The following is an 18,650-nucleotide window of genomic DNA, read 5'->3' as shown; positions in this document are numbered from 1 at the left end:
ATTAGGAAAGAACGGGCAGTGAGTGTTGATTCGGTGCAGTGTGACCTGATGCTCCGGTGTCCCACATCCAAGGCGGTAGTTGATTCGGTGCAGAGCCTGTAGTAGGAGAGGCAGTCGTGTAGTTGACCGATGGTGTCGAACCTGTAGGACCTTGAACTGGATAGTTGTAGTCACGAAGAAAGCGTCCGAGTTTTCGGCAGTCCTTTGTCTCATGACCCGGGATGTTGCAGAAGTGACAGTAAGTATTGTTTCTGTTGGTACTGGTTTGGTTTGGGACCTGTGATTGGTAGCGGTTTGTCCACACGGGATGCGATGAGGGTTGTTGGGTAGTTCGTGGGTAGCGGTTATCGGATTGGTAACGGTTTGTCCACACGAGATGCGATGAGGGTTGTTGGGTAGTTCGTGGGCAGGTTGGCGTTGGGGTTGGTTAACGGTTGCAATAATCGGTTCAATGGAGGTTTCTTTGAGAGACCATTCATGGTCTAGCAGTTTGTCAAATAGTTGAGCAAAGGATATGGTAGTGTCCCGGGATTTCAGCGATTGTACAAGTCCGGCAAAGTCGTCACCGAGTTGGTTCATGGAGTGAATAACCAAGTCTTCCTCATCGATGGGACATTGTGCGATAGCTAATTCATCGGAGATGGATTTCATGTCATGCAGGAAATCAATCACAGAGCGAGATCCTTTGGGGTTCTTGGATAGTTTGGACTTAAGAGAAATGATTCGGGAACGTGAGCCGCTGGCATAGCTTGAGTTTAGGGTGTTCCATGCGTGACAAGCTGTCTTAGCAGAGGAGACCAACGACTGAATGGCATCGGAGCAACTGCCAAGGAGGGCACTGATAATCATCTGGTCCTGTCGGAACCAGAGAAGGTATTCAGGATTTGGTTTGGAAACGTCGCCGGTGACGATATTTTTGGCAGGCGGTTCAGAGGTGCCGGTGATATGATGGTCAAGTTCGAGACCAATGAGGGTTGACTGGACTTGTTTTCTCCATGAAGGGAAGTTGTGTGAAGTGAGTTTGATGGGAAAGTGGGTTGATGCCGTGAGAGGAACAATAGGTTTGGAGGCCATCGTAGGGTTTATGAGAAGAAGAAGGAGTGCAGAAGCTGTGGATCGAAAAAAGAGAGAGAAACTCGTGGGAGTTGTTTTAGGCTCTTGATACCATATGAAGATACAAAACTAATTGATTGAAAGACAATGTTCTCATTAACCTCAATGAGTATTTAAACTAATTTACAACTTCTTCAACAAAAAAAAAAAAAGGGAAGTTTTATAAGGCCTCCCCAATTTTGTTAAAAGGCCTCCCCATGAACCATTTTACTTGTTAAATTATCACTGAGGGGAGGCCTTTTAACAAAAATGAGGGGCCCCTATAAAATCTCCCCAAAAAAAAAAACTAATTTACAACACTAATTTAGGAGATAATTGAGCAACTGTTACAACCGATCATGACCTTTCCAATTGTGAATAATAGCTACCTAATATATAATATATGAATTGGATAGAAAGATGTAATAATATATTTTATTGCTAATATTCAATTTTGAATAATAGCTACCTAATATATAATATATGAATTGAATATAAAGATATAATAATATAATTTATTTATTGCTAATAGAAATAAGAAGCTTTAATGGTGTTTGCTTTTTCAGTTTAAAGAGAAAAAAGATGGAGTCGAGGGTGGTAGGGTGAAATTTATATCTGGATTGTTGATTTGTTTCAATAGTCCACATAAAAACAAGACGAGGGGTTCAAATACAAACGCGGATATTTCAAAGATTGATTCAGAAACATTGAGATTTGATGGTATATCTATGCCATTAACCTCCTATAACATGTATGTAATTATAAAGATTTTTTTATGGTATATCTGAAAATCAATCACTCCTATAGGTGATCAGTCTACTTAGAATTTTTCCTCTAATGCGAAAAATCGGGATCCTATGATGCAATGGTGAATAAAAAGAACATGACCACGAAGCAAATGAATAAAGAATAATGACACACAAGATTTATAGAGGGTCGGAGCAAGTCCCACGTCTTCTTTCAGTCGCACCAAACTTATCCACTATCACCTTGAAGTTTCAACATACCTGAGTTACCGTACACAAAGTCTAGGGCGCTCCCGGCCGGTTTAGAAAATATCACTACAACTCTCACAACATCACACTTATACAACTCTCTTGATCAACACCATCTCTTACTCTTTCACTTTAGTTTATAGAAGAGAATTTGAGAATTGATGATAGATATTGTGAATGAGTATTACTATTTGTAGCCTTCTTATCCTTCACATCAAAAGCCAAACATTATATACTTGGCAACAAAGTCTTCTTCATGGGAAGAAGATTTGGGTTTGGTTGCTCTTATTTTCCTTCTTGCAACAGCACGAGAAAGAAATACGTGCTTAATTGAAAAAGTTGTTCAAAGCCTAGCCTCTTATATTTGAACAAGTCCCTTCATTTGCCCCCACCACATAACCCTTACCAACCCAACTCATAGAATTCATGGAATAAGAAAGTGCCTTGTTGACTCCAAAAACTCAAGTAGGCATCATAAATAATGGAGTTCTAGGGAGAGAGAGAGAGAGCCAAGGGTTATCCTATAGAGAGATAGAGAGGTGGGTGAGGAAGTGAAAATGAGTAGTTACGGTAGTGTACCAATGAAGTCACTAAACTCAGGAAGTAAAATTCATGTTTTAGGGTTTGGAACAGCTGCTTACCCATTTGTGGGATCAGATGGTGTGAAGAATGCCATTCTTAATGCTATAAAGTTAGGTTATAGGCATTTTGACACAGCTGCTCTCTACTTCACTGAGGAGTCTCTTGGTGAAGCTGTTTCTGAAGCACTTCAACTTGGTCTCATCAAATCTAGAGATGAACTCTTCATCACTTCCAAGCTTTGGATTTCTGATGCTTATCCTGATCGTGTCCTCCCCGCCATTCAAAAAACACTTCGGTATGTATCATTTTTATTTCTTCTAAGGAAAAAGAGTCTCACTGCTTGAGTCGTTAATGTTTTAGTAATGAGAAATACGTAAGACCAACCAACACTGATAACAATTCTAATGGATCTACGAGTGATGGGCTATACTAAATGGAAATGAGAAATGTACCGTCCACATGAATTTTCATTTTACTCCAGGGACGGAACTACAGCTGGGCCGAAGGGGGCCATGGCCCCCCTCAACCTAGCCGTAGTGACATCCACTATATATAGCCATGATTCACAAGAATTACCACATATAATATTTACTAAATAACATGAAATGTTGGCAGCTTCTTGGTAGGACTTAGTGGTAATAACCCAAGTGACTTGTGTTCGACCCCACTTGATAACATGTTCTATTTTATTTTATGTGTTTCAAGACTTATCTAGGTGTGTCTGGAAATGGTATACAATCTATTTCCTCTTACACTTAAACCAGGTTATCGATTACAATCTGTTTTACTCCTTGTTTTACTTTAATTGGATAATAATATACATCAGTGGAGACCTTATCCATGATCCACTTGAGAACATGTGAGGGCAGATCATATATGACTGTGCGGGTCTTGATTTTTCTTATATTGGATCATCCTCGATGTTATAGGCCACCTTTTTTTTTTGTTGAAGGATGTTATAGGCCACTTGTTCTATGTCTTCAAATTCTTGGTACTTTGACACCACTCATTTTTTTAGGCACTGTTCTCCAAAATAAAAATTAGGGATATAAAATTTCGATTGGAATATGGTTTTGTCTGTCTTGTGTGCCACCACTATCTCTTCTCCGAGTCACTAAAATTATAGGCAAACTGTTCTTGTCCACAGGAGAGAGTCAAAGCTTTTAAGGGAGAAAAGAATTGCAAAGAAAAAGAGAGAGGTAGGAAAGAGAGAGAGAGAGGTAGCAATTAATGAGTATAGATGATTTAGCATAAAATGAGTGAGGATCCAAAATTTGGGGGGAAATGAGCCGGAACACCATTTTCGGCCTGAAATGAGCTTCCAGTCCAAATGTCAGGACAACTCATTTTTTCTGGTTTTCATTTCTTTTTCTCCCCCCTCTTGCCCCTGGTTTGAAAATTCAAAATTTGGAAAGAGAATTAGAGAAAGAAAGTAAAATGCGGACATATCTCGTGATTTTTCAAAGTGGCAATTCCGTAAATTTCTGAGTGACACCGTTTGTAAATTTGATGAAAAAACAAGGGTGTTACGGTACTTTCTAGTAGGACCCTGACACTTTAGACTGGATTTACATTTTTGGCCGAGTTTGGACTGGACTCTTATTTTGGGCCTAGTTTTGGGCCTTTCATCCATTCCCTCAAGATTTAGGCATAACATTCTATGTTACTAGATCATTTTTTTTTCACGTGCCACTATTCTTACATGCACTCTCACGTGCACATAGAACACGTGTGGTTATCGTTTGTGGGTTAAACTTTGATACCATGTTAAAGTTTGTGATCATCTATATCAAAATTAGTGGAAGACCTAGACATTAGATTTACCCAGTTTGTTTAGGTTTATTCTAAGGGTCTGTGGGTATATAGACCAAAACAATGTTCAAAAAGGGTTTAGGGTCCAATCTTGTCAAAAAATAGATTTTTAGTCCTTTTGCTCTTGGGTCTAAAAACCCATACTATCTACAAAACAATTCCATTCGTGTCCCAAACCATTTTCACGGGATTTTAAATTGTGGGGCCTGACCGAAAATTCCAACAACTTAATTAACCGTGAATTTGGGATAAATTATAGGAAACAAAATCGAAACTTTCCCAAAACGAAACGTTTCCAAAAATCCTAACCTAAATCTTCGAAACGCCATTACCAGAAACTAATCAAACGTTGAAAAGAAGGAAATCAAATTTGGGAGTGATTTGGGGAATTTATTAGCAAAAAAAGAATAGAAACAAATCATAATTTATCTCTCCTCTAAACAGATTTGTAAATTAAATTTATATTCTCTCTCTAAACTTTCAGATTTGGAAAGAGTATATTTTCTGAGATCAATTTAGCGTGATTTGGGGGTTAATATACAAAACGTATATATCACTTTCTCTCACTTAATTTTCAGATTTGGTAATAGTATATTTTTCTAGGAACATTACAACAACATTTGTTTTTGTTTTTACTCATACATAAATACACATAGAATACAAATTATGAAACAAATACGTAAATTATTTGTTATTTATGACGAGGAAACCAACATTTGTCATGTATACAACGTAATTTAACAACTGTACGTGTGTCATGTTCAATAAATTACACATAATTTCTTTTACATTACATCGTTTACATTCTGTTACAAAAAAATCGTTTACACTATATTGTCGTAGAGCATATGTAGTCTTGAGCAGGACAAACAACATTTACACTATATTGTCGAAGAGCATATCCAAATGCTTTTGCACCACCAAGAAACAAATGACCAACTTCAGTAGGAAATTCCATAAGTAACAGCAAAACTACAAAAAGAAAACATATACATTTGTCAACAAAACATATAACTTACTAGAAACGACATGTATAATGGAATAAATTATGCATACTGTTTGTTAAACTTCATAATGTGTTAGGAGACAAACATAACTTTAGTTTGAATCACAAGGTCACTGTTATGTGAAAAAATTTGTATAATGTGCAATCAATTACATATAATTTTTGGAACATTAATTGTACTATAAACAACAACTGTTTTGGGAAAAAAGTACGCGTAATGTTGAATAAATTATATATAATTTATGCAGATTTATAAGATGTTTTTGATATTATTTATAAAATATGTATAATTTGTAACAAAATACATATATTTTACATTCTGTTATAAAAACATCGTACAGAAGATGTTTGTGTTATGTAAGTGTTATGTTCAGTAAACATTATGTAATGTCGTGTAAATTATATATCGTTTACATTCTGTTACAACCAAATCGTACTAGATCTTCTCTGGATAAAAAATGATATGTAATTTATTGTAAACGATCCGTAATTTATTTTAAATTATATATCGTTTGCATTCAGTTATAACATTCAGTTATAACAAATCGTTCAATATCTTCACTGCATCAAAAATTGTACGGAAATCTTGATGAAGATTTGAAAAAATGATCTAAAAATCAAAATCTGTAACCTAAAACTACTAAAAAGTAACAAAATACAAAGAGACAAACACTTTTTAATCGAATAAAATGAATTGTAAAGACGGATTTAACATTAACATCATAAAATCGGTTATGAATCTTAGAGAGAGAAAATACTAAATAATGATAAAGATTTGATTAGATGATACAGAGAGAAATTTGATTATAATGAAATTCATGAACAAAGTTAAAGATGAAGATGAAAAACATTAAACAGAAAAGAAGAAACTAAAACCTTTAACATTACCTGAAAAGCAATACTAAATCTGATTCAGAATCTGTTTAAATGGAATGAAAAATGACTTTTGTAATGTGTTTTACCTGATAAACGATGAAGAAGATGATTTCAGTTGGTCTAATGAAGAAGAAACAAGATTTCTGAGATTAATGGATGATTATCAAACAGTTACTTTGTTTAGAGAGAGAGAAAATAAGCAAGTTTCGGTTACTAAAGATAATGAACATCACGGTTACTTTGTTTAGAAACGTGATTGGAGAGAGAAAGGTGGGAGATAAAAATGAAAAAAGATATTTTGTATTTTAGAATGTAAATCAGATTTTATATATAAAGAAGGTTAGTATAGGTATTATAGATTAATATGTATTATAGGGATTTGTGTTTTCTCTCTAGATGACACCAAATGGACTAGATATCCATTTGTATTATTTTTTTGGTTTTGAAACCCGTTATAGGATTAGAGAGGACTAAATGTCTTATTAGGGCCCATTTTTTGGGCTATAAACCCAAAAATTCTTATTCTAATGATTCGGTTTAAACCTATTATCTTAGCTTGTTAGCTCTAACCGTTTAGTTTGTTAACATCTAACTACGACCAGATTTATCATCACGGGTGTGAGACTCTAGTCACACTATATATCTATTTACTTAATGATAATTATTTTATTATTAAACTTACTCTACTAGTCTTCGTCGGTCTATATGTGTTAGAAAAATTGTCTTCCATAAATAAATAAGAGGGATGGACAATAGAGGTTTGAAACGTGTACTAAGTACACTTTCTTTAAAGCATCATTTGCCCCCTCTTCGCTCGAGATTACTTGAAAGTTACATGAAAAATTGCTTCCCAAGATATGACAAGCATTTGTGAAATTACACTAAGTAATCTGTGGAAATTTCAGTTAAGGAGCATTAAAACATATTGAAGATGGCAAAGGTTTTCCGACATAGTCTCTACATGAATTTTACTAAATACCTTTAATCTGTTTTAGAGCAAATCTAATTTATAGAAAACAAAAAGACACTTCTCAATTAAAATCTTTTCACAAAAAAATATATCTCGCTATATACTTTTTTATCAAAAAATATAACTATTAGTGATCAAAATCAAATTCAAATAATAAAAAACTAATTTTTGATTTTATAAAATAATTTAATTAATAACTTGTCTAAATTTCCACCAATATGACCATTTCTTCAAGGCTAGCGCTTTGGGGAAAGCTAAATAGTTTTCGGGGTGTGAAATTTTAAAGGGAATAGGCACAATTTTGAAAAATTTCCCTCCACCTCACCTCTCTCCATCTCTGTCCTCCTCACCTCTCTCTCTCTCCACCTCACTCTCTTCTCCGACTAGGTCGCCGTCCAGAATTTTCCGGCCGGCGACCATGAAAAAAAAAAAAAATCACTCTCTCTCTTTAGAAACTCCGGCAAAGGGGTTTCCCTTTGCCGGAATTGGTATGTTGAAGACCGGAGTTTCTAGAGAGAGAGAGAGAGAGGGTGAATTTTATTTTTTCATGGTCGCCGACCGGCGACCTAATCGGAGAAGACAGAGAGAATGGTAGGAAGAGAAGATGAGGTGGAGAGAGAAGATGAGGTGGAGAGAGAGAGAGGTGAGGTGGGGGGTTTTTGATTTTTCCCTCTAACACTTACAAAATAAAATTGTCAAACAAAATTGACCAATTTTTAACCAAGTCTTCACACCTCGGAAACTATTTTGCTTTCCCCAAAGCGCTGGCCTTTTTTCAAATAATAAAAGTCAAAACCCCTTTCCAAAGGGAGTATTTTTTTCTGAAATTAAAACCAAGTACTTATTTAAGACCCTTGTACGTGTGTTATATATATAGGAAATAAACTAATAGTATAATAATATAAGAGAGACCAAAGAGAAAGGCTTTTGGTATAAGAAGAGCACTATTTAGTAAAGGCAGCGCGTTAGAAAGGTCAATTTATGTATTTACTCTCCCTTTACCAAATTAGTTTAAGGAGGGCGTTATAAGGATCATTTAATAAATAGTGTCAAAATAGAAGGACTTAGATAAAAGTTAATAACAAATCTAATATTTTACTCACTTGTAGTTTCTCTCACATAAACAGCCAAAACTCTAATATTGTCACTACTATCAACATCACCATTAGTGCTAAAAAACTTGCAAAGTTTACCATCACTATAGTCTTAATTTTGAGGTTTTAATGGTGCCTCAAGATCTCATGGATGAGGAACCACCGTTAATGAAGGAGGCAAACTACATCAAGAAAGAAGATTCCATCGACTTAAACGAAACCATCAACTTAAACGAAACCATCAACTTAAACGAGGACATCGACTTAAACGAAGTTATCGACTTAACCAAAGACATTTATAATGAAAATAACGTCTCATGTAAAGAAATATCATTTTCTTGTATTCCTCTATGGTTGAAAAAACGTTTTAGGGTTTTAAGTCATTTTTTTTCGTAAAGAATTTTCGGTAGGATCGACGGAAAAGACAACAAATTTCGGTAGGGTCGGCTGAAAAAGACAACAAATTAATTTCGTCGTAACAGCTGAAAAAGATGACAAATTTCGGTTGGGCCGATTGAAAAAAATAACAAAAGAAAAAGAAGCTGCAAAAATCTACTAAGAGAAACCCATCTGCTTTCGAATATGCAAAGTGTGTTGATGAATGTGTTCCTTCCACTCAGACAGTACGTAAAGTTAACAAAGTAACCAAAGCACCGAAAGCAACCATACCCAATTTTGAAAGATACAAAGGACAGATTCCGTCAGTTATGGATCCATTCTTGGATGACATTATAGATGTGCCAGGCGATGGTCATTGTGGGTTTCATGCCGTTGGTAAAGGACTTGGGTTTTCACTAGAAGATGGTTGGAAACAAGTTCGCGAAAATGTCATAAAAGAACTTGAGGATCAGTACACACTCTACAAAGAGATTTTGGAATAAGAGATTACACTCAAACATTAAGTGCCGCGAACAATTTTAATTTTACATGTCCGGAAGATTGGTTCTACATTCACCCGTACACTAGTATAGTTGTGGCGAGTAGCTTCAATTGCATATTAGTTCATTTGTCTATTGGTTGCTCGACAACTTTCTTACCCTTACTTAGTGGTTCACCTTCTGAGGGTTATAAAATTGCATGCATTACATATAGTGGTGGTCACTTTATGAACGTTAAACTCAAAAAAGATTCTATACTCCCTCCCATTGCACCGCAATGGTCTAGGTATGCATCGCTAGAGGCAACGGGTTGGCTTGAACTTGTTGGAGATATAATCGAGGATGGAAAGAAATTTTATTCTCATGATAATTCGAATGAGCCAAGTAGTAGTGTGATAAATTTAAGTGATGATTAAGGTGTACTGAAATACCGAGTTACAAAGTTTTTGATTTAATATTTGAATAAATTTAGATGATTAATTGTCTTCATTACTTAACTTTTTTTTCTTTGGGTTTATAATCGAAGAGAAACAGAAAAACCAGAATTCTTTTACAGGTCACGGATCCCTGAATCCGTTTCTGTTCACAAAGAGACGGATCCAGAGATCCGTCAATCTCTAACAGGAACCCCTGTTAGAAAGAAACGGATCTATGGATCCGTTTCCTATAACAATGACACGGATCCATAGATCCGTTACTTTCTAACAGGGGTTACTGTTTTCCTGTTAGAAAGAAACGGATCTATGAATCCGTTTCTTGTAACAACGTCACGGATCCATAGATCCGTGACCTGAGAAGGGAAGGCACGGATCCGATCCATACGGGTTTTTTTTTCCAAACAATGGTACTTAAGGTGGCGTTTTCTAAACCTTCCGTTCGGTAGATCTTAGAGTCGTTACAGTTTGATAGATATTAAAACTTGTTAAAAAAATAAGAATAACGATCAAAATGTACGGTAGATATTAAAACTTGTTGAAACAAGAGTAACGATGTTCAAACATAGATCAAAATGTACGATACACATCGTTCACAAAAGAAGTTAAAAAAAAGTAACCGTTGTTAACAAAAGCAATTCAAAATAACGAGACTACCCTTGAGATTCTAAACCATAATATATGAGATAATATATTACTTCATTCCCTTTGTGATTTCCTCGATTTCTTCACCGTAGTTTTTCTAGACGATCTTCTTGGTTCGGGTTCTGGTTGAGGTTGATGAGGACATTCGGGAAGCGGCATTTCAGCCCTCGCATTAGTTAGGTTTTCAAGCCCTAACGGAACGTCAGACGCTTGAATCGCTACAATGGCACGATCAATTCCATCTCTCTAAAAAAACAACAATGGATTAATAACAAATTAGGTAACAAATTATAGCTACAAATTCAAAAGTAAAAAAACAAAAGAATGATAAATCGAATACTCACGTAGTACGATACCGAACCTATGTACTGTTCTGGTCTATTGGATTTGTACAAAGCTGGGTTTTGTACAAACGGGTGAGATACTCTCTTGAACCAATTGTTATACTGAGCGCTTGCCTCCCACGGAGCCAAAGATACCTCCTTCGGTCTATCACTCATGTTTAGTAGGTGATCTTCCCAACGCCCCCAATAAGAAGCCACATTACCAAAGTTTTTAGAATCTCCATCCTTCGACACCTTTTTTGGTCGAATCGGTTCTTTAGGGATGACTTGAACCAACCCAAGTTGCCTTAACACCCTATCAGGGTGATAGGACTCGGCAATATCGTTAACCGCGATGCAACCAGTGTAAAAAGAGTATTCAGGAAGTGGTAGTGCATCACCAGACAATAAGGGACGACATGGGTCCCAAATGACCTACATGATACAGACGTTTAACGAGTGATTCCTATAGCATACGTCAGGTATTATAGAACACAGGAAAAATTAATAAATAAAATACATACATCTCTCTTGGTCAGACCGTCCAATTGCTCACGAGTGCTTCCTAGAGCACATGCCTTGTTGCCTTTCAAAACGTGTTCCTCCCATCTATACATCTGGGGCACGTTAGATGTAGGATCATATTTTGGGTTGGGAACAGACACCCCAAGTTTGAAGTGTTCATCGATCCACGCCTACAAATGTAATGTTAAATATACATTTATTATTCGCTACTCTAACACAATAAAGAAATAATTGAGAGACAAAAATAAATATGAAATTACCTGAAATAAAGTAAGATAACCAGCCAATTGATTTCCTCCCCTCGAAGCAAAACCAATCTGCCGATAAAGATAGGCAAGCGCCGCTGTTCCCCACGAGTAACTCGAAATATCATCTAAGTTCTTCAGATAACGTAGATAGACAAAAGGAACCTTAGTTGCACTCTTATCAGCAAAAAGAGTACAACCAAAAAGATGCAAGAGGTATGCCCGTGCAACAGCATCTTTGACAAGGTCGGTGTCATCCTCTTTCGACCCACTGCATTGCTCCCTCAACCACTTAAGCTCCACAGACTTAAATTTACCTAAGTGCAGTTTTACACCTTCGTAATCTAATTGTAAATAACGAGAGACTAGTAATGCATCTGGATCTTTTGTATCATCGTCATCGTCATCGTCATCGTTCAAATCTTCATCATCCGTCTTGGACAGAACAACGGGTTTACCTTCAATTGGAAGACCACATATGCGATGCACATCCTCTAACGTGATCGTCATCTCCCCGAACGGCATGTGGAAAGTATTTGTGTCCTCGTACCACCGCTCTGTAAATGCCGAGATTAGAACACGATCTAGCTTGGTGTATGAATATTTGGCGATGTGGGCCAATCCCGTGTTCCGGACTCTCTCTCGAACACTTTGACACTCAGTTTCCGGGTCCCACCCATTCGTCTTCTTCAAAGCAGTACCCACAACTACGGCAGACGCATGGTTGTGTAACTTCAGCACCGGCCTCTCCTGAAAATAAAAAAGATATTGTTTTAGATTGATGATTAACAAAATTTTATCATAACTACTAAAATTAGAAAATAATATATGCTTACCGGTTTGTTCCAAATCGTATAAGCAATATGATTCTTGAAACAAGGTAGAAGCGCACGATCTATCTGACCTCCAGAGTACGGGTCTGAAAATGAAGATGACCCCCCTACTTCTGTTTCTGCTGTCGAAATAGGAGGCTCTGTTTCGTTCTCATCTCCTTGCGTTCGTCGTTGCTTACGTGGTGCCATAATAACTTTTGAATAATACGCGGATATGTGATGCACAAACAATAAATAATCAAAATATGTTTTCCTACTCTAAATTAATGAAGGAAAAATTAGACGTATCGCTACAAAAAAGGTCATTCAAATAATAACTTTTTATAGGCACGTATCGCTACAAAAAAGGTCATTCAAATAATGAAGGAAAAATGATGAGAAAAATAAAGAAAGAAAAATATGAAAGATTAAAAAAAAAAACCCCAGGTCCCGGATCAGGTAATCCGGGCCCTTTAAGGGAGTCCGTTTCTTTGTACTAACCCACGGATTAGCTGATCCGTGACTAGGAAGACACGGACGGACTAGACCAGTCCGTCCGTGTCGTTCCAGCAGCTTCATAGATTTAGGGCAGTTTGTTTGGACATCAAACAATCACACAAATGGCTCTAAATATGTTCGAAATGATATAATACAACAATCTAAACATGTTACAACACACTATTAACATCCCCAATCAATCAAACAACAAATTTATTCAAAAAAATTAAAAAAGTTAGGGTTTTTGAACCAACCTTAAAGGAGCAATTGTAGCTTGATTTCAACTTCGTCTCCACCAAATGATTCTTGATTCTAAGACTTAGAGAGTCGAATGACTTATTCTCAGCAAAACTTGAGGGAGATTAGTGAGATTATGAGCGATTTGATGAGGTTTAAACTCGGTTTTTTAAGAGCTTAGAGAGAGAAAGTTTAAAATTCCCAATTTTGGATGGATTTTGTGAGAGATGGATGGAGGGGTTAGGGTCAACAGATAATGGACCGGTGCCTACATACTTGATTGGTGCCAACAGAGAATAGAGCGGTTGGGCCTGGTGCTAACAGAGATGGATGCTAACAGCTGTTTGGTCAGGTGCCTTTAGAAGCACCCAAATATTATTAAGTACCAACCTATGCATCTATAAAAAAAAATAATCTATGTTTCGGGATAGCCTCCTAGTGAAAATAATGACTTAGGTGGTGTATTTTTCTTTTTGTAGGTCTGAATCTGAAACTTGAAATGATTATATATGTAATTATATCTATAGTTGTAACTGTTTTGCATGTTTTTATCTTAAAATCTTCAAACAAGTCTTCACATTTAATATATCTGTTTTTAGTTTTAAAGACAAGTCTGAATTAGAATAGAAAGACGTACTTGTTTTAAGGTTTGGACGAAGACTTTGAATTGATTAAATAAGTACGCAAAATATACAAATAATATACACATTATTTATTTTAGATTCAGATTTATATATATATATATATATAAACCACAGGTTTGCGTGTGAGATATTTTCTCCGCGAAAAATAGGCGAAAAGTCCATAGATTGTAAATGATGGTTTTGCCTCTCTGTCTTTTCTACATGAAGCACGAGAAAAATATCGTACTGGAAAATTACGTATCATGAACACATACTTAGGTAGTATAATAGTTCATTATGTATTATGAAACATATTGTTCTACAGAAAAATAAAATCCTAAAAACAAATATGATTGTTTTGATAAGGAGATCGAACAAAACTTTTGTGAAACCATATATCAAAAGAGCTTCAAAAGATGGTACACGTGTAACGCCCCAAGCCTTAGCAGTTGTCGATATTGTCCCCGCTTTAACCACCCAGGCCCAAGCCCACACGGGTACGGGGTTTTGTTCTTAGCGAAGGCACCACAAGCCACCCAAAAGGCCTCGGTACTTATTAAGCTTGAGCTTACACACATAGCCCAGTCTCTGGACACTCTTGTGAGCAATGTGGGACTATTACATCCCCCCACCCTCAGCGAAGAGTCGTCCTCGGCTCTGATACCACTTTGTAACGCCCCAAGCCTTAGCAGTTGCCGATATTGTCCCCGCTTTAACCACCCAGGCCCAAGCCCACACGGGTACGGGGTTTTATTCTTAGCGAAGGCACCACAAGCCCACCCAAAAGGCCTTGGTACTTATTAAGCTTGAGCTTACACATATAGCCCAGTCTCTGGACACTCTTGTGAGCAATGTGGGACTATTACATCACGTAATGTGTTGGATTGTATTCCTTCGTATGAATGAAGTTCTGGTTTAACTCAAAAAAAAAAGAGATAGTATATGTAATACTATAAATGTACCAACTAATTTGTCAAACGAAAAAACAGAATTGCTTTTGATACATGTAACAATTATTGTTCTACAAGTAAAAACTACCAATAAGCATAACGAGACGATGATGACATACTTGATCTTAACGATGAACTAATGTTTGTTAAAATCTTACATATAATGGGTAATTGAAACTATGGAACAAAATATGATTCAGAAAAATAAAATGATTTTGAAATTCGAGTTAAATAACAAAATGCGATTTTTTTTCATAATATATGTGCATTATGAACGTTCGTAACCATAATGCATTATGGAAGTTTACGGATCTCACAGAATTTCGCAAACACAAAGATATTCTAGTCAGAAAAAATTTGGGTTTGGACTCCATCAGTTAAAATTTTCCCCGGATAACTTGGCCAAAAACTAAAATTAGCCCCAAATCTTTGGACTAATCACCTAAATCTGGTTTAGTCCGGACAAATTAACCGCTTCATAACACAGTGGATTTCAGAATCGTTTTTTCCTTAAATTATATTAAGATATTTAATAATACAATTTAAAATAATAATTTATTTTTTCAAATGGTAGGAACCTTAAAATGGAGTACCTTGATCTATACCTGATACACTGGCCCATTTGTGGGAAAGAGGGGAATTTTGATCTTCCTGTACCTAAAGATTGTCTCCAGGAATTGGACTACAAGCCAGTGTGGGCAGCCATGGAAGAATGTCAAAAACTTGGACTCACTAAATCCATAGGTGTTAGCAATTTCTCTTGCAAGAAACTTCAAATCATTCTCTCCTCAGCTACCATCCCTCCTGCTGTTAATCAGGTACTTACTAGTCTTACTCTTCAATTTATGTGTGAATTTCACAAAGAACTTATTATTACATCCACTCTGTTTACACTCCAAAGTAATGGACGTTTGTGTTGATCTGGCAGGTGGAGATGAACCCAATTTGGCACCAGAAAAAACTGAGAGAATTTTGTAAGGCCAACAATATCATGATTGCTGCTTATTCGCCGTTAGGAGCTGCTGGGACCCCATGGGGATCCTCTGGTGTCGTCGAAACCGAAGTGCTACACGAGATAGCCAGAAGTAGAGGCAAAACTCATGCCCAGGTTGATTTTCTCTCAGCACCATGATTTCTATAGTGTCGAGCTTATATTTACAAAACCTGACAACACGTATTTTTCTTTATTGGAAAATAGTCTCACATTGACTAACACTAATAAGTTTGTCGTATGCCCTAGGTTTGTTTGAGATGGGTATATGAGCAAGGGGTGATTGTGTTGGTGAAGAGCTTTAATGAAGAGAGGATGAAGGAAAACCTAACTGTGTTTGACTGGGAGTTGACAGACGAAGACTTGAAGAAAATCAGTCAAATTCCTCAACGTAGAGGACTTCCCAGTGGTGATATTTGGGTCTCGGCCGAAGGACCTTTCGGATCTGAAGAAGAGCTTTGGGATGGAGAAATCTAAATCATTAAATAATTTTATATAGTTTCAACCACTGATGCTCACTGATTTCTGATTTGACTTCTTTCCGACCACACGTACTATGTATTCACTTGCTTATTCTATGATAACTTGAACCAAATAACTTTTAGATGCATATCTACCTCTTAGAGAACCTACAAATCAAAAAAAAAGTCGGTAATCACGGAGCAAAGAGGAGCAATCTGTAGAATTTGAACAAATGATAAAATTAAAAATCTTATACGGATAATAATTTTATAGAGGGGACATTACTCTAACATATTTCACTCATGCCCTCTAAAAATTAGAATTTCTTAGTTTAAGTCCTCTCTCTGAAACTCTCCATTTCTTCTATTACAAGATCGATTTAGAAACCATCAACCATAGTCTCTTCCTTTGTCTAGCTTCCCTCATTTCATGAATCCCTTTTTCTACCTAGTGATCTTGTCTGTGTCTTCTCATTTTTCTCATCCGCATTGTTTCTCTCTACCTTTCTTCCCAAAATTATCGTTTTTTATCTCTCATTTTCCTCATTCTCCTTACAAAACTTATGAAACTTGGAGATGAAACATATATCAAACATATCTAAAAGAAATTCTTACAGAATACGATTGTGATGAAAACTCGCCTAAATCAAAAAACAAAACATAACATTCCATGAGCATTTTTTGACAGACGCGGTCAACTAATTAAGTAGCAAAATAGATTTTGTAAAAGACAATCTGTGAAATGGTAAAGATCTGAAACATAAAGTTGAAGATGAAACGTTAAACAAATGGATGAAAATGATGAATAAGCTTGAAGATGAATGATGAGACATGAAAATGTCCCATCTGAATCTCTTAACTCGGGTTAGTTAGTCCATTTCGAGCTGTTACTCTGATGATTTACTTGTTTTTCTTTCTCAGGTGCCTTCTGAAGAATTGTGCACGATAAACAGATAAAAAAGGGGAGAAAGACGCAGAAAAGGGTATTTTATTCATTTGGAGATTCTGGTATTTTGGTAAATGTAGATGCCCTGATAAAAAGTAGAGTCCAATACGAACCCAACGGCGAAGACGAAAGTTAAATCGGAGTCCGGATGAGAAAAATAGAGAGGGTCAAAGTTTTGGTCAAAATCGGTTGACCTATGAGCATCCAGACGACACGTGGCGTACAATCTCACGCAAGATGAAACTTTCGGTACAAAGTTGGGCAGAAGTGGGACAATTTCGGGACTTGACTAAGCGTCTACTAGCAAGCATCGTGGTGCAAGATAAGGTTGTGACCTTCAAAGATCTAAACGGCAGATTTCGTAATCGGAACACGTGTTAACATCAGAAACCATATCAGCGTCCTTTAACTTACTTCGTGAAGTACTGAATCAAACTTATTTTCAACCAAGAAATCAGTACGTGATTTTCTTTCCCTTATCTTCTCTGATTTCAAATTATAGAGCATGTTCTAGTTGGTAGCCCAAGTGGTTCCAAGGTGTTGACATAAACTCCAGAAAGCCCTGGAGGTTCCAGGTTTGAATCCCAGAGAAGGTGGAATCTTTGGTTATTTGAATTGGGATTATTAGGGTGTAAATAATGTTGTTGGCCTTTAGGGCATGTTCTAGTTGGGCTACAGGCCCGGTCCTGTTAGTGTTTGAGTGGGCGGTTATCGAGCTTATCACATCTATGATGTATCAAGTGCCAAAATGTAACGACATACGTAGATCATAGTCGACTTCAAAAAAAAAAAAAAATTATAGAGAGAGAGAGAACAAAGAACATGAACAGAGGGAAGAGAGGATTTTTATAGAGATTCTATTGTGGGCTAATTGAAGAGGAAATCTAGAGAATAATCTCAGAGAAGGATAATATTTGATCAAGATGGAAGAAGAAAAATCGAGAGAGATAGACAGAGATGGATCCGGCTGGATTTAGATAGAAATCATAAAGTTAGAGAGATAGAAAGTATTTTTCTTTCTTCCTTTAATGGAAAGAGATCACAGAGAAAGGATATCTGTCGGCTGGAAATGATTCTAGAGAGAGAAGTCGAAGACAGAGATGATCAAGGATTGATGGAAAGATATCATGGAGGATTTGATTTTTCGATTTTGATTTTTATTTCTCTCTTACATAAGAGATAACCGAGAGAGCTGAAAGAGAAAGAAATCAGGGAGATAATCGATTCTTAACTCTCTGGATTCGAGTGGTTGAAGGAAGTTATTTTGCTTCTTCTATCTATATAACAACAAAGAAATACAGAAAGGAACATCTCGGTTGGGGGATCAAATCATCCTCTCTTAAGCTCACTTAAATCAGAATTATTAGAGAGAGAGAAAGATTAGACAGAGAAACCACCATCACCTATCCTTCTTCTTCTTCTTTTTCTTCTGTTTGTAATCTTTTAGTGAGAGAAAGAGTATTAAGAGAGAAAGAATTGTAGAGAGAGAGGTGGTCCTGTCTGTATCTTCTTTTTCTTATATGTTCTTAGTAAGAGAGAGAGAGAGAGAGAGAGAGTCAGAAAGAACAGAGAGTTTGTATGGAGAGAGTGAAAAAGAAATTCAGAGAACAAAGAGATTTATTCATCATCACTTTGTCATTCTTCTTTAAGTTTTT

General features: G+C 36.4%; 1 protein-coding gene across 1 annotated transcript; it reads left to right on the top strand.

The window, feature by feature from the left end:
* The first annotated feature begins 2,574 nt into the window (after window positions 1–2,574).
* On the top strand, window positions 2,575–16,198 carry LOC147547739 (non-functional NADPH-dependent codeinone reductase 2-like). Its single transcript, XM_086669333.1, has 4 exons — window positions 2,575–2,964; window positions 15,172–15,415; window positions 15,526–15,705; window positions 15,838–16,198. Exons 1-4 carry the CDS (start codon window positions 2,645–2,647, stop codon window positions 16,063–16,065), a joined length of 972 nt encoding a protein of 323 aa, XP_086525459.1. The 5' UTR covers window positions 2,575–2,644; the 3' UTR covers window positions 16,066–16,198.
* Window positions 16,199–18,650: the final 2,452 nt, after the last annotated feature.

Source organism: Eschscholzia californica, unplaced genomic scaffold (assembly GCF_041429995.1).
Source record: "Eschscholzia californica isolate CP2 unplaced genomic scaffold, dmEscCali1.0.p SCAF_3, whole genome shotgun sequence".
Classification (NCBI taxonomy): domain Eukaryota; kingdom Viridiplantae; phylum Streptophyta; class Magnoliopsida; order Ranunculales; family Papaveraceae; genus Eschscholzia; species Eschscholzia californica.
Note: the sequence above shows the minus strand (reverse complement) of the source record. Positions and strands in the feature narration are given on the sequence as shown.

What these genes read in the sequence shown, in the direction of transcription:
- LOC147547739 (XM_086669333.1), top strand. Translation starts at nt 2,645, where the DNA reads ATGAGTAGTTACGGTAGTGTACCAATGAAGTCACTAAACTCAGGAAGT. An exon ending in GCCATTCAAAAAACACTTCG is followed by an intron (nt 2,965 to 15,171) that starts GTATGTATCATT and finishes TTCAAATGGTAG; the next exon opens with GAACCTTAAAATGGAGTACC. An exon ending in GAGGCAAAACTCATGCCCAG is followed by an intron (nt 15,706 to 15,837) that starts GTTGATTTTCTC and finishes CGTATGCCCTAG; the next exon opens with GTTTGTTTGAGATGGGTATA.